Below are 23,249 nucleotides of genomic sequence, written 5' to 3' on the forward strand. Positions count from 1 at the left end.
TGGAGTCACCTCAGACATGCATTTAATGTACATGTGGCTTTAGAATCTAACTCCTGTGAAGAGAAGACCACTTCTTCTGACCATATCACTGCCCAAGGATATGAGAGTAGCAGCTGTTCACAGCGGCCACAAGAGGAAAGGCCCAGTGGGATGAATGACAGGCAGCAGGTGGCCACGCTCTTCCCAGTGACTTTTCAAAGATGTGTCTGATCGAGATGTAATCACGAGCAAATATTTTCCGAGTACTTAACTACCATCGTGCCCTAACTTTCATATTTTTTTCTTTAATTATTAAAACAATAACAAACATGATATGTATTAAGGTTATACTGGCTTAATACTAAAACAGAGTGGAGTTAAACTTGTAGAGAAGAAAAAGCGCTTTGGAATTCTCTATCCTTTCCCCCATTCCCACTAGGAATTTTGGGAATTATCTTAAGGGAAGAAAGAAGTGAATACCCTGACATCTACATATATATGTTTTCTCTTTATTTCTTCCTTTAGCTCAGTGGCTCTCAATGCTAAATGTGAATATGTATTACAGTAGCACTGGTTCACATATACTAAACTTTAAGCATGATTTAGGGCAATTCATGATAATTTTGACTACACTGGATTTTTGTTTTAGGCACTGACTTTAAAACTTTCTTTCTTTCTTTCTTTCTTTCTTTCTTTCTTTCTTTCTTTCTTTCTTTCTTTCTGAGAGAGACAGAACGTGAGAAGGGGGAGGGGCAGAGAGAGAGGGAGACACAGAATCTGAAACAGGCTCCAGGCTCTGAGCTGTCAGCACAGAGCCTGACGCAGGGCTCGAACTCACAAACCGTGAGATCATGACCTGAGCCAAAGAGCCACCCAGGCACCCCCTGACTTTAAAACTTTTAAAACTTTAGAACCTTTGAGGGGCGCCTGGGTGGCGCAGTCGGTTAAGCGTCCGACTTCAGCCAGGTCACGATCTCGCGGTCTGTGAGTTCGAGCCCCGCGTCAGGCTCTGGGCTGATGGCTCGGAGCCTGGAGCCTGTTTCCGATTCTGTGTCTCCCTCTCTCTCTGCCCCTCCCCCGTTCATGCTCTGTCTCTCTCTGTCCCAAAAATAAATAAAAAACGTTGAAAAAAAAAAATTAAAAAAAAAAAAAACTTTAGAACCTTTGAGTAACATGAGACTCCACTTCACTTAAAATAAGTAATAAAAATTTTAAATATAAAACAAAATTCCAGAAACAGTGTTTACTGCAAGCGGCATTTCAATGTGTTATGGAAAGATTGAGAAAGTAATTCAAATAATCTTTTCTAACATCAGCATCTTGACACATTTGGCTCTGTTGCCCACTGTAGAATAAAAGGGGGAGTTCAGATAAGGAGAGTCTTCAGGTTTAAAGTTTCTTTAATAAAGCTATCTTTCTTTTACAGTTCTATATGGCATAAGAGAAATCACTTAACTTTTCTCTGTATCTTTTCATACCTATATTTACAAAAAGTAGGTTTTAAAATCTCTTTTAAAACCACCTAAGATGAACAGACTTCTTGGAAATGCCCCTCCTGTCTTAAGCCTCCCCTGAATCTTTGCTACATGACTCCATGGGCCAGGGTTTAAGAGCAGGGGCCTCAGGGAGACAAATTGAGTACAAAGACCAAATCTGCCACTTAATAGAAACATCACTTTGTGCAGCTCATTTAATCTCTCTGGGACTCAGTTTCTTCAGTCACACAATGGAGATCATTTCTCACTTCCATCTAGGGCTATTAAGGACAATGTGTCTGAAACTCAGCAGACATTCAAAAATATTTGTTGGCTGAATGAAACACATAGTATAAAAGGAGCAGAAGTCGGTTCTCATTAAACTGTAGTTATTATTATTACTTTCCTATCATCTAAATAATAGGAATGATTTTGTTTTAAACATTTTAAGTGATCAGAAAGAACAGATTCAGGGGACATGAAGAAATTGATGAGAGTATAGACTATCAAGATATAAGTAATGCAACAGTATTTGAGATATTTCATTTGTAAATTCGAATATTATCCAGTTCCAGTTCTGGCATTAAAACTCACTCCCTTAGATGGCAGCCAGGTGTAAGTGCTTGCGTGCTTTTACACAGCTCCATGGTGGTAGCCTCTGCATTTGGCTTAAACTGTGTGCCTTCAGCATCAACTCAACCTTGCTCCTCTGGTCTCTCTTCAGGTCTCAGTGGTTACCAGACTCATGAGGCCATCTGCTTTCATTTCTTATGAGTCTTCTTTGGAGTCTTCCTACTCCACCTGGTGGGCTCCTATCAAGCTCACTGGCTTCCAACTGACAGTCCAGGAAGGCTAGATTTCAAGGCCCCTGCTGACTGTGGCACTATCAGGGTTCCTGGGATAAGAGTGTTCTCCAGACTGATATGGAGCATCCCATAAGGTTGCTTCTTCTAGTAGTGCCAAAGGGCAACATGCCAAGAGCCCCATGCCATTCAGCTTTTCTTCAGCTTACCTAATTCATCTCCTGCTCTGCAAGCCCAAGGTCAGAGACAGGTTATCAGGACACGTATGGAGACCATTGCACTCTACTCTCTCTTTCCGTTTTCCTCATGTTACCATGGTCCTCTTTTACTACCTTCGTATCGTATACTCCTCCCCCTTAATGCCAACTAAACCTTAATGGACAAAAGGAAAGCTCCTCTCTACTCTATGGTAACTCCAGAAACTTAATCCCCCATGGCTGGTTGTTGATCTGCTAATAAAAGAAGAAAATATAGGAATTTAAAAAGCTTCTCTTAAGACAATATCTTGATTTGCAAGGTGATGTTTTTTTTTTTCTGCATAATCCTATTTTGCATGTCAGAAGCTAAATATTATTTTGGTCTTAATCTTTGCACAGCTTCAGAACCAAATTATAATCTCGTTTGTAGACAGATGGATGTCCTGGATGAAGTAGGTGGAAGGTCTTACGCTGGGAAAAACAAGGGATAAAAACATACTGGTCATTTCTTGAATATTGCCCTATAATGTTTCAGGTTCAAAGTTAAATTTACTGGGAAATTGCCTTTTAAGAACATAAGGGATGTTCAGGTTGTGAAAGTCTGCATAACGTTTTTAAAATATCTCATCCATTATTGGTATACATTACAGAATGTGCAAAAAATAAACCTGGCTCTCTGAATTCTGTACAGTTATAACTGTGTTGTATAGATACATTCTCAATGTAAACTATTGTGGTAACTTTATGGTGTTGATATTTATCTATGCCGAGCTAAGCTGTGATCAGTTTCCCTAAATGGAGCCTTAGAACTACACAGCTGTTTTCTCAGACCAAGATTGTTGTTTTTGGTTATGATCAAACAAATAAATTGAATAGGCTGGTTTAATCTCTAGTATTTCATGTACACATTGATGTAGATTTTAAACTAGAAAAGCAGAAAATGAAAGTATGTTTTCGTTGGCAGGCATTTGATGTACTTGGAAGAGTTGAAGCTTACCTTAAGCTCCTTAAATCAGAGGGTTTAAGTCTGCCTGTCTTGGCAGCAAGGCATGAGGAATTACACAGAGAAATTACAGACTGCACAGCTGATGCTTTGCAAGAGGGACAAGCCTTAATCAGCCAGGTAGACTCCTGTAGGTAAGTCTATTTCTTCCTCCGTGTAACAAGCTTTTCCACGGTTTCCACAACCTGTTAAAAAATAAGTTACACAATTTTTTTTTTTCTGCTTCTGATGTTTTGCTGCATTATGACATGGCTTAACAGGATCTATTGAATTTTGGTCAACAGTGATTCTGAACATAGCAATACTCATCCACAAGTGAGACCATATTCTGAGACTGAGGACCCAAAGATGCTAATGCTTTTTTTCTATGAGTTTCTGAGGTGGGGAGAAAGAATGGACAAAGGAAAAAACAGAGCTTAATTCTCAATGCTTTTGCTAGCCTAGCACCTCTGTGGGGTCTTTTCTCATTTTTAATTCTTGAAAGTTGAGTCTACCCTGTCCCTTTTTTCCTTTCTGGAAAAAAATAAAAACCAAAAAACACAAGAGTACCAGAATCCCCTTTCACTTATGACCTTCGTGGCTCACCAAGCAAAATCCCAAATAAAAGGTGACATTATTAATAATAACAATAGCTCACTTTTTGAAAACATGAGAGCCCATCATGTGCCAGGCACCGTGCCAAGAAGTTTAGGAACATTGTGGCATTAATCCTCACAGCAGCTCTACAAGACACACAGAGTAGTCCCCCCTTTACCCACGGGGGAGTACGTCCCCTCAGTGGGTGCCTGAAACCACAGATAGTGCCCAACCCTATATATATTATGTTTTTTCCAATACATACATACCTATGATAAAAGTTAATTTATAAATTAGGCATAGTAAGGGATTAACAATGATCACTAATAATAAAATAGAACAATTATAACAATGTACTATAATAAAAGTTATATGAATGCGATTCCTCACTCTTTCTCAAAATATCTTATTGTACTGTATTCACCCTTCTTGTGATGATGTGAGGTGATAAATGTCTACAAGGTGAGATGAAATGAGGTGAATTACATAGGCATTGTGACATAGTATTCAGGCTGCTATTAACCTTCTGATGATATGTCAGAAGGAGGATTGTGTTCTGGACCATGGTTGACCATGGGTAGCTAAAACTACAGAACAAATCTGCAGATAAGGAAGGGACCTTGCACTATTAATGGTCTCCTTTTTATGAGTAACTGAGACACAGAGAGGTTAAATAACTTGCAGAAGGTCACACAGGCAGTTAATGACAGAGTCAGAATTTGAATCCAAGAGCATGGGCCCTAGACTCCACATTTTTAAAAAAATTTACATCCAAGTTAGTTAGCATATAGTACAACAGTGATTTCGGGAGTAGATGCCTTAATGCCCCTTACCCATTTAGCCCATCTCCCCTCCCACAACCCCTCCAGTAACCCTCTGTTTGTTCTCCATATTTAAGAGTCTCTTATGTTTTGTCCCCCTCCCTGTTTTTATATTATTTTTGCTTCCCTTCTCTTGTGTTCATCTGTTCTGTGTCTTAAAGTCCTCATATGAGTGAAGTCATATGATATTTGTCTTTCTCTGACTAATTTCACTTAACATAATACCCTCTAGTTCCATCCACGTAGTTGCAAATGGCACGATTTCATTCTTTTTGATTGCCAAGTAATACTCCATTGTATATATATACCACATCCTCTTTATTCATTCATCCATTGATGGACATTTGGGCTCTTTGCATACTTTGGCTATTGTCTGTAGTTATGCTATAAACATTGGGGTGCATGTGCCCCTTTGAACCAGCACCCCTGTATCCCTAGACTCCACATTCCTAACCAGTGTGCTAGGGCAGGTTGTTTTTATGAATGCCTTTGGTGAGTGTATCAGTGTGAGTTTAGATCTGGGAGGAAATGAGGAGAGATAAGGACTTTGAGAAACAGAAAGAGGATGCTCTGGGAACGTATGAGAAATAATAGGGATTGGAAGACAAAGGGAGATGCTGGGGCAGATGATGGAACACGTATCACTCAGGAAGAAATAAAGGCAGGGCTTAAATTTTGACAGAGCGAGACAAAAAGATTTTTGCAAATGAGATAAACCCAGTTGTTTATCTTTCGTATCCACAATCTTCCTAAAAAACAGACATTAAAATTGAAGAATAATTAAATAGGTCAGAAGTGGTAAAATTACCTTATTTCTATTTAAATCTTCATTCTGCTCTATTTTAGATGTGTTTAAAAGTGTTGATTTGGTGAGTTTGGGTTTAGGGAATTTTCTTTTCAGAAGACAGTCTGAATCTGGATGGAGGTATTTAGTCAGAGCTTGTGATGGTTACTATGGGACCATGCAAAGCCAAGATCAGAAATAATCCAAGATCTTCCAACAGGAGCCAAACAGCTGAGGCTACCAGAAAGGCAGATGGTTCTCCCCTTTTAAAAACTAACAACTGTAGCTACTAAGTTTCTTTACTTTAACTCCAACCCATACATCTGGTAATGGTGTGTCTGCTCTGTTTCAGGAGCCCCAGCACCCCCATGTCTGGCCCCAAATTGTGGGCACAAGAGCTCCTTTCTCTTCTCTACTGTTTAAAGGTTCAGTCTCCCAGAATGTATATGCGTCTTGGACCATGCAAAAGATATTCTATGGGGTGCCTGGACTCAGGGTACCAGGGTACATGTTGGACGCTGATCTGAGTCATGTGATGATAGGATTAAGTATTGAGTTCTCCAGTTAGAACTGGGGAATGGTCCCATTTCAGTTTCACAAATGAGTCTCAAAGCACAGACACTGTTTTCTCTGTTTAGGCTACTCTTTACTTGCGGTACTGCCTTGGCCAGTTTCCTTTCATGCATGGGTAGATCAGGAGGCAGCTAAACACCCTTCCCTAGATCTTTGGAGGTCTGTATCTGGTACACTGCCCCAGAAATTCTAGGTGCTTTGGCCTCCCAAAGTGTGAGCTTTGTTTCCTCAACTCAGCAAGACCCCTGGGCTGTCTTTGGGTTCTACCTCCCTGAGCTTTGGTCTGGAAATTGCCTCTCAGGCAGTAAGCTGATGTAATCATAGGCATATCTTACTCATTTCCCTTCTCTCGGGGATCATTGTCTTGTGCTACCTGTTGTTAAATGTCTGAGAACTCTTGTTTCATATAGTTTGCCTATTCTAGTCGTTTAAGGGGGGTAACTCTAATCCCCGCTGCTGGCCAGAAACTGAAGTTCCCTTTTAGTTTTGATGCTTAGCTCCTAGAGTTAGAAAGCTGGTCACAATTTAGTACTCTTAAACTTTATCCCGTTTGCTCTAATTAGTAATGTTTTATCTTCAATACATAAATATAAAAGGGAAAGTGCTTGTATTTTATACTGTATTCTGTTTTCAGGGTTTTAGTGATACTTTTGGCCATGCACTTTGTCATGGTGGACATGTTTATTTATTTAGTTAGTCTCATTCTTTCTGCCTTCTTTGTCTTTTCCACTCTTAATTCATATATATACATATTGTTTTTTTGAAGGTGAAGGTGAATAGTTCTTTTCTTCAAGCTTCAGACTGAGTCTTAATATGAGAAGCAATAGCTAGGGACCATTTCAAGAAACTTGAATTTAAATGGTTACGTAACTGGGTTTAAAATAAAAAATATTAGCAGTATGGTTTCTGTCTAAATCCTAGACAGATGAGCTTTCATAGTAGTTCCAAAGTTTCCTTGGTTCCTAAGATTTCACAATAGTTTACAAATCCATCCTATTTTCCACTTTGCAGGAGGAACTGAAGCTAAAGTGAAATTGTTACTTGGCAAAGGACATTTTTGATTCAGAAGGTAGATGTAGAATAGAAATCCATTAAAAACTGAATTGAAATGCATTAGAGTCTTGGTAGCAAACTAAACCCCACATAGCTACTGACCTCAGTCCTGTGCATGACATTTGAGACTTGCTTCCTTTCCTCATCTAATGATTCATCTGTTAAACGATGTGGGTCACCAATCATAGGAAAGAAGAGAACCTAAAAATAAGATTTCAAGTTGCAGCCACTTGAAAGTGAAGGTGGAGTTTAGAAAACTGGCCGTGAAAATAAACATACTACAAATTTCAACAGAGGAAAGTACATGTCACTGGACATCACAGTGGGCTTCCTAGACTTCTGAATGCTAGCACACTGCTAGGACATAAAACACTAAGGTCCCCACTATCACACATTTAAAAACTCAGATGGGTAAGAAACTTTAGCATCAAGGGGATTTTGCTTTATGCATTCTTAGGGTCAAAATGATGTCATGACTTTTATTTATTTTTTTTTAATTAATGTTTTTATTTATTTTTGAGACAGAGAGAGAGAGAGAGAGAGAGAGAGAGAGAGAGAGACTGAGTGGGGGAGGGGAAGAGAGAGGGAGACACAGAATCCAAAGCAAACTCCAGGCTCCAAGCTGTTAGCACAGAGCCCGATGTGGGAATCAAATTCACAAACCCTGAAATCATGACCTGAACCAAACCGACTGAGCCACCCAGGCACCCCGTGATGCCATGACTTTTAAACTTAACTTCTCTGAACCTGTTCCCTCATCTGTAAAATGGAGATGTACACTTCTTAGAGGATTTGTTTTTGTTTTTTGTTTTAATCAAATGAAACAGCACTACTCTTAGCAATTGGTTTACCTTTTTTTAACCTTCTCTACAAAGAGTTTTAAGAGAAAATACTAAGAGTCACATGGTTGTTGCAAACAATTCCAATAGAGTCAGCTGTACCAAATCATACTCATTTTCATGAACTGGGGAAGGTTATATTTGAAATAGGTCATATACACATTTATCTTAAGGTAATAAAAGACAAAATTTAGTGTTGGAGCAGGCAGATAGGAATTTCAGAGACCCTTAGATCTAATTTTTTTTCCTGTTAGTCAATAAAATATGACTTCAGAAGTTCACATTTCTCAGAGATGATGCTTCCCAGTAAATTTGAGACCCTTGTCATTATTTTCTTGTAACTATTACCTTATGAGGAACAGATCCACACTGTTTTTCTATACTGAAATCAAAACCCTTTGAAGTTGGAGCAGCCTCACAAAATAAATAATGGTTGTTTACATGTTTCCTTACCTTTCTATTTTCTCCCTGTATTTGGGTGATAACTCTGAATCATTGCTAAATAATTTATTATCTTTTCAGAGTTTAATATCTGTCATATAACCTAAATATACTTTAATTTTAAAGACATTTTAGCAAATTCATTTTCACTTAGTTATGATACAAGTTACTGCATCTGATAATGGTCACACTTAGACTTAAAGGAAGTTGAAGCTTGGCTACAGGAAGGAAGCCTGGCTTCCAGCACCTCTCACCTCTTCCTAAGCTTTGCTTGACACAATCTTTGAGCGGGCAAGTCTAAAGATAGACGAAAGGAGGCCTGCTACCAAGTAGAATTCTGCATTGATTAAGCCATAGAAAGCTGTGGTGATTGGAAATACTGGGTTGGAGACCTGATATGAAGGTGAAGTTTTCTATAATTGGACAAAAACAAGGAATCTCTTTTTTCTCTGTGTAGCTACCAATTCAAAGCTAAAAACCATATAAGGCCATCTTGTGCAATATCCATTTGCCTTTTCATGTTTACTAAAATTAACTTAAAATTAACTAAAATTAACTTAAACTTGCTTCCATATTGACTCAATTTCTATCTTTGCATAAAAGACTGTATCTACCAGTTTTCATTCTACCTTGTTACAGTGAATTTAAGCTTTAAACCTCATTCTGACTGAATAGGTTGCTGTGGCATAACCGTAAGTGCTGTCTGTTTTGATCTAACACTCATTGCTTATTTAATGTTAATCTTCATATTTTTGTATTTTACAAAAAAATAAAAATAGGAGTTCATTGGGATTTTGCATTCTCTTTTCACAATTTTCATTATGTTGGCTACCACTACCTCTCTTGGTTCATGTTATGAATGGTGATGAATTTTAGACCAGACATGGTTCATTCATTTATTCATTTATTTATTCCAAAAATATTATTGAGCATCTTTTATAAATCAGGTGCTCCCATGCATCTAATGTAGTAGGTGGAATGTCTTCCCTCATGCTGTTTATATTCTAGTGGGAATAAATAGCCAACCAATAGCTAAATCAAAAAATGAGATGTTCTTATACACCAATGAGTACTCTGAAAAAAATGTAAAAGTGAAATGGGATAGAGAGTCACTGTGGGCAGGGGACCATGGTAGACACTGTAGTCAGGGACAGAATCTTCAAGAAGAAGGAGCTACCATGCAAATAGCTGGGAGATGAATGGACCTAGCAGAGCAACACAGAGATGTAACAGAAGGGTGTGTAGAGTGTGACTGGAAGAGATGGAGACAGTAGAGAAGGGCATGAAATAGCATCAGAGTAGGTAGGAGTCAGACTGTATTCAAACGCTCATTGGCAACAATGGCAAGCATTTGTGTGCTTTATATAAATTAAAAGTTTTAGTCCCTAAAACCACCATGTGATATAGGTACTGTTATTATCATGGTCTCTATTTTGCAAAGGAGGAAGCTAGGGCACAGAGAGATTCAATAACTTTCCCTATTATCAGTCACATGGTAGTAAGAGGTAAAGTGAGTACTAGAATGCAGGTCTGAACCACTATGTCAGTTTGCTAGCTCTGTCTATTCCTTTCATTGAACTTTAATCAATAACAAAAAGCCTGATCACGTGGATTCTTTTTTTATTCTAGCATGCTTAAAATGTGACAATGTACTCCACCTATCTGCTAGCTTCAACTCAAGTCTGCCCTTCCCTGCAAAGTTTTTTCTTTCAGTTTATTTAAAAAGTTGTTCAGTGTACATATAGGCATCACATTGACATGCCAGCACCAAGATTCAAGGGTAGTCAAAGATATATAAACCTGGCCCTGAATCTCAAGAATGTTACTAGAGGCTAGTCAGGGAATAACACATCCAGGGAGTGTGCATGAGGCATGAGGAAACCATGGGGACAGTGGGTGTTGGGGCCACCTCTTCAGAGAAGGGAGACACAATTCCTAGCTTCTAGGATCAGGATAGGTCACGGGAAGGACTTGAGAAGGCCACTGTTGAATTTGATAATCTGACATGGTTGAAGGCTCTGCATCTAGCCAGGATGAACAGAATCAGTATCTACCATACAATACTTTTTGAATTCCTTTGTATTAGTCAGCTCTCCCTCCTGGCTTCACTTTTCATTCTGTGGTGTTCTGAATCATTCTTTAGTTGTTGGATTTGTAACAGTGTTGTCTCCCCTCCTAGCTCATGACATCATTTTCAGGTCAGCCTTCAAGGTCAATCATGTAGGAAACCTTTTTTATGTTCCTTATCTTAGTATTTACAAACTAGGTGGCTTGATTTGAAATGTTATGGTGCTGGTATGATATTAAAAGAAAGATTTTATCATAGTAAAAACATTTTAAAAGATCCTAAGTGGAAAACAAACAAAAACAATCCCCACCCTCCAACAAAACAAAACAAAACAAAGAAACAAAAACAGAAGTTTCCTTTTCCTGGTAGAGTTATCTATGGTTGTATTTACTGGAATTCTACCAAACATTTAAGGACTTAAAATAACTTAAAAGAAAACAAAAACAAGTTTGATAATGCATTTAGATGGTAAATGTCAGATACTGAAATTTAGGATATTACAAAGTTGAGTTCTTAAGGTAATTGTTAACTCAGCCACTTTCCAAATATTTTCAAGTGTATATTAAATTGTACCTTTTAGGGGTTGAGTAAATGTTGTAACTGTAAGCTGGGTCTGGTAACATTGTCAATGCTTTTATAATTCTGAAACTGTTAGTACGGAAGACATCCTAAGTTCACACTTTCCCTTGCATCTGGAAGTAATTAGATTAGGTTCTTGTCAAATATCTAGAAGTCATTCATTACAGTATGAATTTGTTCATGTATGCTGTTGATGGTGTGATGTGGAAGTAGCAAGAATGCCAGAAGAAGAAGGCCTGGGGTTATGGAGTCCACAGAGAAACTCCGACTAAAGAGGCAGAAATATGTGTGATGGATGACTGAAAAGAAGTCCTCTCATGTTAGAGAGAGAGAAAAACAACAACAACACAGGAAAGAGTAAGGGAGAAAAGTGAGTGGGCCTATTTATGAATAAAATGCCTTCATGGTGCTGTTTAGAATAGTGCAAACCTGAAAAACAACCTAAATATTTCCAGAAAATCAGGAAATGTTCAAATAGTTTGAGGGCAGGCACATCATGGAATATTCTGAGCCAATATAGAAAGTGTGTTTTTGAGGATTATTTGAAGACAGAGAGTATCCTTACCATATAATGTTAAGTGGGCGAAGCAGGTGTGTAGAAAGCACCATTCTAACTTTGCAGGGAGAAAAGGGCTGCAAAGAGAAACACTTTTTTAGAAAGAAACACATTAAAATGTAATTTCATATTTTCCAAATTATCTTAAATGAGAATATTGGTCTCTTTAGTTCTTGCCATGCCCTTTTTATCTGAGGATTTGTGTCATCAATTATGGAAAATTTTCAGCAATTATCTCTTTAAATATTGATTTGTTGTTATTCCCTCTTTTCTCTTCTTTAACTCTTGGCAGAGAATGCTGGGGCCTCTGGGTCTGTCTTCCAGGACTCTGACCTATCCTCTTTGCATCTTACTCTCATTGACTCCCTCACATTGATCTCTTTTGTTGATTTTTTTCTCCAGTTTTCATAACCATATTGATTTTATTTCTGGGATTTCTAACTCATTTTTTATATCTACTTTTGTTTTAGTTCTGACTGTTTTTGTTTCAGAGTTTCTTATTCTTTTATTATGGGTGTTGGTTTTTTCTTTGTCTTGCTAATGATCTCAGTTATGTTGAAGTCATCTTCAGATTGCGCTACTTGCTTTGTTTCAGATTGAGTACACTTCTTTCTTGATTGTTGAATGTCTTTTCTTAAGATTTATACTCCTCATGTGTCTTGAAATTTTAGATTGTACTCTCACCTGGAGGAGAAGGGTTATTTTCCCTGCTTTCTTCTCTCCTCTCTGCTCTTCCCTCCTTACCAGCTTTGAAGTAACTTCCACCTGCATTCAGTGTCTCCAGTCTAGCCTGTGCTGTTTGATCAGGGCCACCCGCAGAGATGCTGTGGTTTCTAGAGATGCAGCAGAAGGTGGGGTGGGCTTCCTGAGTCTCCTGATGTGTCTGATTCTTGGCCTCAGTACCAGTTGGCTATAGCGTTTTTCAACCTTCTTTTGCAAGGAGAAAGAACACCATCCCTTTTGATTTCAGGTAGAATCCTAGCTATGGTGCCCTTCACACAGGACATATTTTGCTGTGTCCTCCTAGGACTGGAGCTTGTGGCTATCTCTGCAAGCATCTGGACCAGAACCCAGGAGACCTATACTTTAAGCCTCACTTATCTACATTTTGGTGGTGAGGGATTGGCAGTGTGTATAACTTGAGTCAGAAAAAAAAATTTGTAAAGACATACATTTCACTTCTACAGTATGAATAGCGCTTTTTTCAAAGTAGGGATAAAAACCAGAGAGTGGGCATTATTTCCTCCAAAATTAAGATCATAAACATGAAAGGGCACTGTTTGGGTCCCTGTCAAAAGAAGCAGCAAGCTATGGATAAGGAAAATATTTTTTTCCCCATTTTCAGTGTATAATTTGTTCATAGACAAAAAGAAAAACTATGATCAGCTGATTCCTTCGGATGAGAGAGTAAGCTGTCAAGTACTTACCATCTGGTTCAGCTCCTAATCCAGATGGGCTGCCAATAGTAATTTATGAAAGGTTTGAAAGCAACTTTCTGTCCTCCAGAAAGAACCATGAGAACACATCAACATTGTGAATTGCTCCCTTCCCCCAGCCCCAATTTGCGGCAGATGCAGAGATGGGGCAACTGCTTCCGAACAACAAATAGAACTGTCTATTTTTGAGCCAGGAGTCAATATGTCTCTGCTCTTTAGAAAAAAAAAAGTCAGTCATGTTCCTTCCCCCCTTCCCTCTCTTCTACTGACTCGGTGAATAAGGGAGTAACGCAGCCATGATGGAGTTTCTGACAAATGTCTGCAGAAGCCCTCATAGTCTGTCATTTCTGAGTATCTGTGATGTTTGGAAAAGTCAAAGTCAACATCGGGAATACTCTGGTGTACCTCATGTTCATGCTACAGACAGGCACCATCTAATCCATTCTTAATAGAGGAAGCCCAAAGATCAGTCATTAGATACAAAGCAAATTATAGAGCCACAGGTTGTTAGACCCAGAAGTCCACGGTTGGCCCCTATCCACCCAGTCAGGCAGCACCTAAGTAGTGTGGCTTCAGAATCAGAATGAAATGACAGGGCACTTTGTCTAAGTTTCTGTTATCTGCCCTCAGTTCTTGCCCTGTCATTTAGTTAATATTACTGTCAAGTAATAAGACTCATTCCTGAGTGACTGATGGAATTCTAGTAATTTATTTTCAGTTCACGTAAGAATTGCTGGCAGAGAGTGAGGTCATATTTTTCCTTTGATCAAACCATCTGCTTTTCAGGCTCTGAGGAAATTGCCAATATGCATGCTATACATGTTTTAAAATGTTCTGGAATGTTCAAAAGAAAAGTCTGGAATCAGTGTTTAAAATTTCTAACTGAGACTGATGGAATCAGAGCTGGTTATAACCCACACATTAGGCTTTCAGCAAGAAAGAATGGAGAGGGAGTGGTTACTAGGGTTGGAGTTCTGACAGATATATGCCCATTGGGAATCCAGGAAAGGGAAGAGATTAATGCTTGATCAGACAAATGATCTAGCTGACATAGGGAAAGGAAAACCAGAAAACTAGGGTAATTCAGAACTCCTCATACTGAGGAAGGGGTCCATGCCACAAGTAAAAGTGGAGTGCACACTGGACAGGCAATAACAGCAGACCTAGGAGATTCAGTGGGCCCCTCTAAGGCTTTAAATAGGGAAGATGTATCAGTCAACCTAATGATAAATGCTAACCGTCAAAGAAGAATTTAGTCAGTCTTTGGATAGCCCAAAACTACTGTAAATGAGCAAAGAGCAAAGTCATCATTGTTTGAAACCTAGTGGGGACTAGTGACATTTTATACAGTAACTATCTGTGCATATGTTTTTCTTAGTCTGTCTTCTCTTCCCTTAAATTTTGATTAAAGTGTATTTTATTTCATTTGGAAATATACATTGATCTACTATTTGATCTTTTGAAATTGGCAGTGCTTAGCACTGCAGGAGATATTTGATATATGAGTGAAAAGAATGTTGTCTTTTCCCTTAAAGAATTTATAGTGTAATAGATATATACAGTAAGACACACATTACCACAAAATGAGACCTAATCTGGATCATTGAAAAACCGAAAATGAATGGTCCTTCCAAAGACAAAGAGAGATTGTATTTTCTTGGTTATGATTCATCTAAATTAAAACTGTAAGTTGCTAAAGAGCAATATTTTTACAAAAGGAACACTTAACCTGGTTTTGTTTCCTCATTTCTGTTCTCTGTGCTAGAGGTCCCTTTAAAACGTGAACTTGGACAAGTGCCCCTCTAGTGATCACTTCGCAAACTACAAGCAGACATTGCATTAGAGAAGTCTGCCAATTTCAAAAGAACATGCCATGCCAGTCAGGCTAATCCTGTTTCCCTTAACAGTCAACTCCAGAGAAAGTGAAATTTTAGAGGACGAATACCCTCCCACCCTCTGTCATGTGTCAAGACTCTGAGGTCATGTGTGGACTCTGAGGTCAGATAAAAGGCTCAAACCCCAGCTCTGCCACTTAATAATGGTGATCTGGAGAAGTTACTGAGCCTTCCCGTTTCTCAGTTTGCTCATCTGCAAAGTGGAGATATCAATTATACCCAGATCATAAGGTATGAAAATTAGAAAAGAGACTACTTCAAACATTAAAAATGCTGCCTTGTCACAAACATTAAAAATGCTGCCTTCAAACATTAAAAAAGTGCTCAGTTACACATTTACTTTCACAAACTGTTCTCTGTACCTTCTTTCCACATTGCTGCTGGTTTTTCACTTGTCTTTTTTATTTATCTTTCTCATTCCAGATTTGCATATTCTACAGAGAATATGCAACTTATATAGGACAACTTATATTGGAACTTATATAGGACAACTGGGCTTTTAAGTGCTTTTTTAGTATAGAATGTCCCAAAGTCTAAAGTCAAGCTATAGTTGGTATTACCAGTATACTGCTTTTATTTACAAAATTTGTGGACTTTAAGTATCACTAGAATTATTTCTGTGAAACTCTCCTGATTTCTTGATTATACTCTTCACCATCCCTGAGTTGTTAAAATGCAAAACTAATTGTTTTAAGTGTAACATCTGTGGAATATTATGTGTGAGGAATAAGATTTCTCACAGTGGTTTCATTTTCTTCCCCCAATTAAACTTCTCTGGGGCTTCAGTGGAACCCCCAGGACATACATGAATCCCATGCACATCTGACAAGATTCTCAAGCTGCCCGATGAACCCTCACCCCTTTGGCAGCTTTATTGTCATTCCTGTGAAGTTACTTTACCTCTCAGTCATTTGGGATCTTGCCCTCATTTCATTACTAATTAAATTTGTTTTTACAGAGTCATAAATTAATTATTTGAGGTAAAAATTACTGAAATCTATACTTTGCTCCAAGATCTTTTTTAACTCTGGGTAATTAAATTTAAGAGGTATCGTGTTCATCTTTGTTAGTATTTGAAGGAAATGACTGACACAAAGTTAAAGACTTCAAAATTTCTTACATAGTAGGAGAGACTCTGTCTTAGGGGTAGGTTGAAAATTAAGAGGTGCTCACTCCATCAGCAGTGTTTGTTCATTGTCTTGCATTGCTGGTAGGCCTAAATTGGACGTGGTTAGGAAACTAGAGCAAATGGGATCCAACTCTAAGGTCATGTATTGTTTTAAGGGCATGTGCATTTAATGAGATCTCGTGTCACTTTTCTCTTTCTCCTGAAACCAGTACACAGGTGAAAAATGACAATATGAGGCTTAGTCTCTTTTTTATGAACAAGTACACTAGATTCCTAATTGTTGGTGATAACTTGGTTTTCATTTAATGAATACAGCCTTGAGCATTTGTAATCATTGAGAACAAGGAACTTTGTGTTACATAAATATTTTACCCTATTGGATTAATAAATGGCTTGTTAATTGGTTGATCCACATTTCTATTCGAAGAGCATCTTTAGATAAATGAAGCTTTTAAATAATACCCCCAGGAAAACTCTTGGCAAACATACTGTGTTTTTTGCCATAGGGTTCTCAAAATATTTTAGAGAAATATTAAAAAGTAAACCTTTAGAAAATACTAGACCTGGTTGCAAAAACCCATAACTCATCTTTTCCCTCAGGACCAACTGATTTAAACAAAGGAACATAATTTGGTTTTACTTAACTTCTGTTATCCTAAAGCCTGAAGCTTGATAACTTTTATCAACTCATCCCTATCTTGAAAGAGCAGATCCACTTTCAAATGTTCCTTGCTCATGGGGCTTCTGTATCAAGGTGGAGTGAACTAACAGCTGACTGGTTCCATTCAGCTCTCAGATAACCGGAGTCCATGAGATGATGGGATGCATTCAGAGACGAGTGGACCATCTGACCAAACAGTGTTCAGCGCACAAGGAATTTGCTCTTAAGAAACAGCAATTAACTGCCTCAGTGGAGGGCCACCTGAAGAAGGTAGTTTCTTAAACGTGTCCTCCTTTAGCTACTAATTAGATGCAACTCCTTACCTGCTGTTACTAGATGGTATGGCAACCTCAGCATGGGGTGCATGGCGGGCAGATAGTGGTGGGTCTTCTTTGGCTTCTCTTAGGTTCCTCATTGGGTTTTATAATTGAACAATATAGAGTTGTACTTCACTATTGCTCATCAACCATTCCTGTCCCAGGTTGCTAAAACTTGACATGTAATCCTACCTGCCATGCTAGCCCTGAACACAGGTACACAAAGGCAGTTTTTGCCTTATGCAGAACTGAAATGTGTGCATGTTGAGATTGTGTGTCCATGTTTTACATGGTTCGGTGTTGGAACACCATATTGGAACATGGTTCAGTTCCAATATGCACAAATTTCAGGTAACATGGTATTGTACAACACAAGGACAGCAGATAAATACCAAAAATGATGTCTCAGAGATTTCCAGAACAAATTGTTGTTATCATACTTTATTGAACTAGACCAGTACAAAGGACATGGCCATTCTGAATAAAAACATAGATGTGAAAATCCTCTTCTCAGAGTGGAGGCAATGGCTTAGTACAGGAAAACTTTATTTCCTGTTTTCAAAGAGGAAGAAAACCAGGCAACTACTATTTGACTAAATTAAAAAATTACTTATCTGTAGCTGGGACATACAGCAAAACTAGTAATATCTCAATGACATTAATGTTAATGAACCTTGATACCCACACTGGGTCTCAGATTTTCAATGATGTCTTCATCCGATACAGTGGACTCCTGTGCCTGACTCAAACACGTAGAATTAGTAGGCCTCACAGGAGAGGGCATTAATTAACTGTGTCTCTGTCTAAATTGCCTTCCCACCTGTTATTGATCAAGCAACTTGGGAATTTGAGCCTTGTTCTGATGCCTGGGTCCAGAGAGATTCCAAATATGGCAGCAGCTGTGGTGCCACATTCTCTAGAGCTTGAGACTCAAGCTAATTTGGTGGTGGTGGGCAACACAGTAGGAACTCAGACAAGTGTTGCTCTTTGTCTTTCTGTCAATTCAGAGCCAATTTGACTATGGAAAGCATGGACTCTAGTTAGAACCAGGAGATGAAGAACGCAACTTGGATGGAATAGAACCCTTTAAAGCCTGCTTTTTCATTGATTCATGTATACTGGAAATCAAGTCATAGTCCCCCACGTTCATCAGTTAAATGGCCTAAGCATGTCCCTGTGTTTTACTGTCACATATACAGGGTTTGGTGCTATCCCAGTGTCCCTAAATATAGCGACCCATAGGATACCCAGGCCTTGGACCTTTACTTCAAGATGTGCCTATAAACTGGGCCCCATTCAACTTACAGTAGATGATTGTGAGTTAATTAATCAGATAAATTCATCTCTGCTGATGTGTTAGCAAGCGCATTATCCTTTCTAGGAAATATAGATAATAAATTCTTAGAAGATATGGATGATTATTTATATCTCATTGCTGTTAATAAAATACATGTCTGTTAATAAATGTATGTCTATATGCCCTCTGTTGGTGGGTCAATAGTATTATGTCATATGAAGAGCAACATTATTAATTTAAACACAAAATTCTAAAATATTTAAAACTGTTTTTAGATGAAAATTGGTATGCCCACTTAAAATACAATGGGAATATGGGGTAGAATTTATGTTTTCTATACATATGCAAACATGTATGCAAATATATATTACTAACACTGCAATATATTCTTTACTGGTAAAGGTGGAAACGTCAATTCAGAAAATCAGTCCAGTACTTTCCAATGCAATGGATGTCGGTTCCAGCCTTTCTGAATCAGGGAAGATTTTGAGTAAATATTTGGAACTAGATATTCAAGCTAAGGTAAATTAAATAGGAATTATTATTATGGTTATGATTTTATAAATATGATTTCTTTTCTTTATATTCAGTGGGTATAGAACTTAATGCTAGCTCTTTTGAGGGTTATAATTCTAAATATTGTGGCAAATAATGGCTTAAAACTTCTATTGTGTGCATCTAAATTACTTATACTTCAATGTGCATTTATTAGGGTGTTGAGCTCACTGAAACTTTGTAACCTGGTATTAAACACTCATTTGGCCCCTTTTCCTTGCCTGGGAGATGTTAGCAACTCCTTTTGGGAGGCCAGAGGAGGCAAGGGAGAGTGCTTCTCTAAGACTATTTGTGATTTTCTGCTAGAGTAAGTTACAAAAGAAAATTACCAGAAGCAACATGCATTAATGCAAGATTCCAGAAAGCAAATAAAAACACAATCTTGTTTGCAAACCCAATGTTCAGGGACAGAAAATACCCTCCTCTTCTTAACATCTTCTCTAGCTCCCCCTTACCCCTTTCACAAGACACTTAGGTTAAATATTCTAGCTAGTGGCTCTCATCTGCCCTGAGTCCCAGTCTGCCCCAACGGGTGTTTAGGAAGGTGAGTCTAGCGCCTCTCCTGGCTCACCCAAGTCAGTAGGCAATGGCCTTGTTACTCCATTGGTTCTAAGCCAAAGGACCTTCATCATGTTCGGGAAGTCACAGACAAGCCGATTTTTTTTTAATGGAGTGTTTTTTACTCATTATTTAAAATGTTTAAAATAAAATGTATGTCTGATTTCAATTTCATTGTTTTATTTTCAAAATTTTAGAAGGAACAAGGAAATTACGTGGGGAGAAACTCCCCTGCTTCCTCCTACCCAGAGTGCTATCTGGATGCAACACTTGGAAATGAAAATTAGCTTCATTCAATGCAGTACTTGGGAAGCATATTAAATACAAGCAGGGAAGCAATTCCTCCTTGCTGTAATGACAGTGAAGCTTTTTTCTTTGGTTTTTGCTTGATTCCTAGCTTAGTCTCATGTAAAATTTTACATGGTTCTTTCTGGGTCAATTGTATATGTAATGTCTACAATACCTGTTTATCCATTTTATCAGTGAGATTTTACTGCCAGAAATTGCACCCAAAACAAAACACAGAAGAGTAACCCTTTAGGCTGTTTAGATTTCATATGTAACATTTCCCCTATACTTGTTTAAAAACCCTTCTAGATCAAGACTTAAATAAGACTGCATAATTGACATGCCATTATTTTATAAATTAAAAAAGGAGTAAACAATTTCTATTAACTTGCCATCTCTTGTATAACAAAATTAGTTTAAGTATTTGCTAGAGCTATTGTTAAATTCATAAAGCCATTCTCGTGTATAATTATTATATAAATTATTTAAAACATATCTGCCATTTGGTTTTGTAACTTTTCATACTAACCTTTCTTCTATTTGTGACACAGAAAATAAATGCTCTAAATAAGAAGTGGAGCTGACAGAGTGAGAGAATGGTTTGAAATGGTTTTCATTTTAAGATGACTTTTTCTTTTTTTTTTTTTTAATTTTGAAAGTTGTGCCTTTCTTTCATTGAGGAGAGCTGGTCTGAGTCCAATTAATAATTGTAATAGATGGTGTACAGCAGGTAATGAAATGTGAATGTTCATGATTCCCCTGTCAGCTTCTGACCCCCTGTGCTTGGCTTCCATAGGAGACAGCACAAGAATTAGAAGCAGCTACAAAACTTATGACAGAGAAAAATGAATTTGAACCTGACGAAGTGGCATTGCTTTCTTCTAAAGCTAAATGGCTAGAGGAAGAATTAAAAATACTTGGGCGAAGCATCAGCTCCAGGTCACAAGTCCTGCAAACTTATGTGGCATTTCTAAAGTCATCAGAGGAGGTACGGTGCCTATATGCTGACCTTCTTCAGCAAGGTGGCCTCTGCCCATCTTCCTGCTTTCTCTGGGGATGGAAGCCCTGGTGGGTGGGTCCATGTCCTCCAGTCCCATGCATGTACTCACTTACAAGCTCTTTATTCAGCAAGGCACCATACAAGGACTCAAAGAGTAAGTTGTTTTACTAAAAAATAATGCAAGTGTGTAGGTGTAGATATATTCACAAATAAGCAAAGTGGTTGTATCGGAACACTTTCTACTGTAGTCTACAAACATTTACAATATCCTAAACATAGAACAAAATTACTTAAAAATAAGTTGCCTTCTACCATGGATCTTTTTGAATACTTGAGCAATTAGTGTGATTCATTTAAAATACATATACAGAATCAGAAATTACGGGCGTTTGGGTCCACTCTCAGATCTGTCTTGTTTGATGCCTTTTAACGAGTTTTCTTTGAGAGCTTCCTCTGAGGCACTATTTTGATAGGGTTGTACCAGAGACTCTGTAAAATCCTGTCTAGTAGACCAACATTCCCTTTCTCAAAGGTCTCAGTCTCTGGAAGATGACATCAGTAATGGAAAAGTGCTAGGGTCCCACCTCATTTAACTCTAGTGGCAGTGCACACAGGTGCACACAGACCCTGCTGCTTTCAGGGAGGTGGGTACTGGCCTAGCAGGAGGTAGAGCCAACCGAAGTTAGGGAGCATGCTCGATTTCAATTTTCCCACTGACACCCTTCCCTCCTACGGCCACCGTCCTGTCTAAGCACATTTCCTCCATCAGTTCTCATTTTGCAATGTTCTCAATTCTCACCACTCTGGAGAAAGGCCATGCCCGGTCCCTGCAAATCTCAGGTAATACCTTTTTCACCTCTCTCCTCCTCCTTTTGTCATTTCTTAGCCCTGAACCCTCATGGTTTGGGGCAAAGGTATTACAATTGACAGAATTATCCAGTTGATGAACATATTTGCTTGAAACTTGAAATGGTAGAGAAAGTACAAAGAAGGGCTGTTTTCTGTGTCTTCATTGTCAAAATGCACCTGCTTGGCTTCTAGTTCAGCATCTATTTCCATGGCCACCCTGGCCTTCGTAACCAGGAGTCTCTCTAGGGCTGGAACCTTAGCTTTGTAAGAAACATGTTCTCAGAAGGACCTCATGCCCTTTCATCCTCCCTGCCTTCACCAAATCTGTTCTCCACCCTGGTGGAGCCTTCTGTCCTTCTCATCTTGGCAGTGCTCCTCAGTCTGTCACCCTCCTACCCCCTCAGGGTGGCCTTCTCTCCTCACCGGCTCCTGCTTACTCATTTCCAGCCTGCTCCCCATGCTGTCAACTCCCTGCCTTCTACCCTGACCTACACTGCCAATTCCCAATTCTAGATCAGTACAACACTCTATTTACTCAGCTTCCACTTCCAAGCTTTCAGACACTCCTGTGGAAAATCATACTGTTGTGCTGATTGGTACCATTACAATTTGTGGGTCTCTGCTTGGGTCCCCCATATGCTCCCTAGTTGGTGCCCATTCAGTAGCAATTCTCAAACATCTTACTCCAGTTTACATCCCTAAATCTCAGCCAATGCCTATTCCTCATATGTGACTGAAGAAAAACAAGACCATCGAGCCTAACGGTCTTGACCTCCTTGGACTTCCAAACCTATTGACATGTTCACTCACCCTCCATTTGCCAATAACATGAAGTCTCTATTTGTGCCTAACACAAATCAGTCATCAGTCTCTCCCTGTACACACCTACATCCTTCAGAATCTAGCTTCAGCTAGACCCATCCTCTAATTGTTCAAATCTGCTTTTTCTGTTGCTTCCTTCTCTTTGGTCTGTATCTATGCCCAATGGTCTTGCCCTCACCAAGGCTGTCACTCTGTACTTTTCCTTCTCTTCACACCTGCACTTCTAGAATGGGAAGATGACACTTCTTGTCTCTGCCTGCTCCCCAAGCCTCACCCCACTGCCTCTAGTGTCTTCCCTGTTCTGTCCTGGCAACTTACCAGTTGACAAATGACATGGTGTATTTTCAGTCTTCACCCCGCTTGATCTTTCTGCCACATTTATTTAAATAACTCACTCTCACCTCCCATGACTTTTTAAAAGACAGATTTGTTGAAGTATAATTTACATAGGGTAAAATTCACCTACTTTAGAGTGTAATGATTTTGAGTATATTTACAGAGTTGTGCAAAGCATCACTGCACTCCAGTGTTGGTATATATATATTTCCATCACCACAAATAGAGCCCTGGTGCATATTTTTAGTCAATCCTGGCTTCCAGCCCTCAGCCTCAAGCAACCACTGATCTGCTTTCTGTCTCTATAGATTAACTTTATTTGGATAATTCATATAAGTGACATCATCTTGTCTACTTCT

General features: G+C 38.7%; 1 protein-coding gene and 1 long non-coding RNA gene across 5 annotated transcripts in view; one reads left to right on the top strand and one right to left on the bottom strand.

Annotated features, from left to right (window-relative positions):
* CCDC141 (coiled-coil domain containing 141) overlaps window positions 1-23,249 on the top strand; it is a 203,580-nt gene that overhangs the window by 123,799 nt on the left and 56,532 nt on the right. For all 4 annotated transcript variants that reach the window (XM_060621974.3, XM_060621976.3, XM_060621973.3 and 1 more), the window contains exons 8-11: window positions 3,419-3,591; window positions 16,997-17,138; window positions 18,885-19,004; window positions 20,680-20,871. In XM_060621974.3, the coding sequence (XP_060477957.3) occupies window positions 3,419-3,591; window positions 16,997-17,138; window positions 18,885-19,004; window positions 20,680-20,871 (627 nt within the window). The remainder of the gene's footprint in view (window positions 1-3,418; window positions 3,592-16,996; window positions 17,139-18,884; window positions 19,005-20,679; window positions 20,872-23,249) is intronic.
* LOC144617148 (uncharacterized) lies at window positions 1,586-4,483 on the bottom strand. Its single transcript, XR_013557247.2, has 3 exons — window positions 4,424-4,483; window positions 3,452-3,642; window positions 1,586-2,925 (listed from the first exon to the last, which is right to left on the bottom strand). It is a non-coding gene; the product is annotated as an uncharacterized LOC144617148 (long non-coding RNA).

This window comes from Panthera onca, chromosome C1 (genome assembly GCF_046562875.1).
Source record: "Panthera onca isolate mPanOnc1 chromosome C1, mPanOnc1 haplotype 2, whole genome shotgun sequence".
Taxonomy (NCBI): domain Eukaryota; kingdom Metazoa; phylum Chordata; class Mammalia; order Carnivora; family Felidae; genus Panthera; species Panthera onca.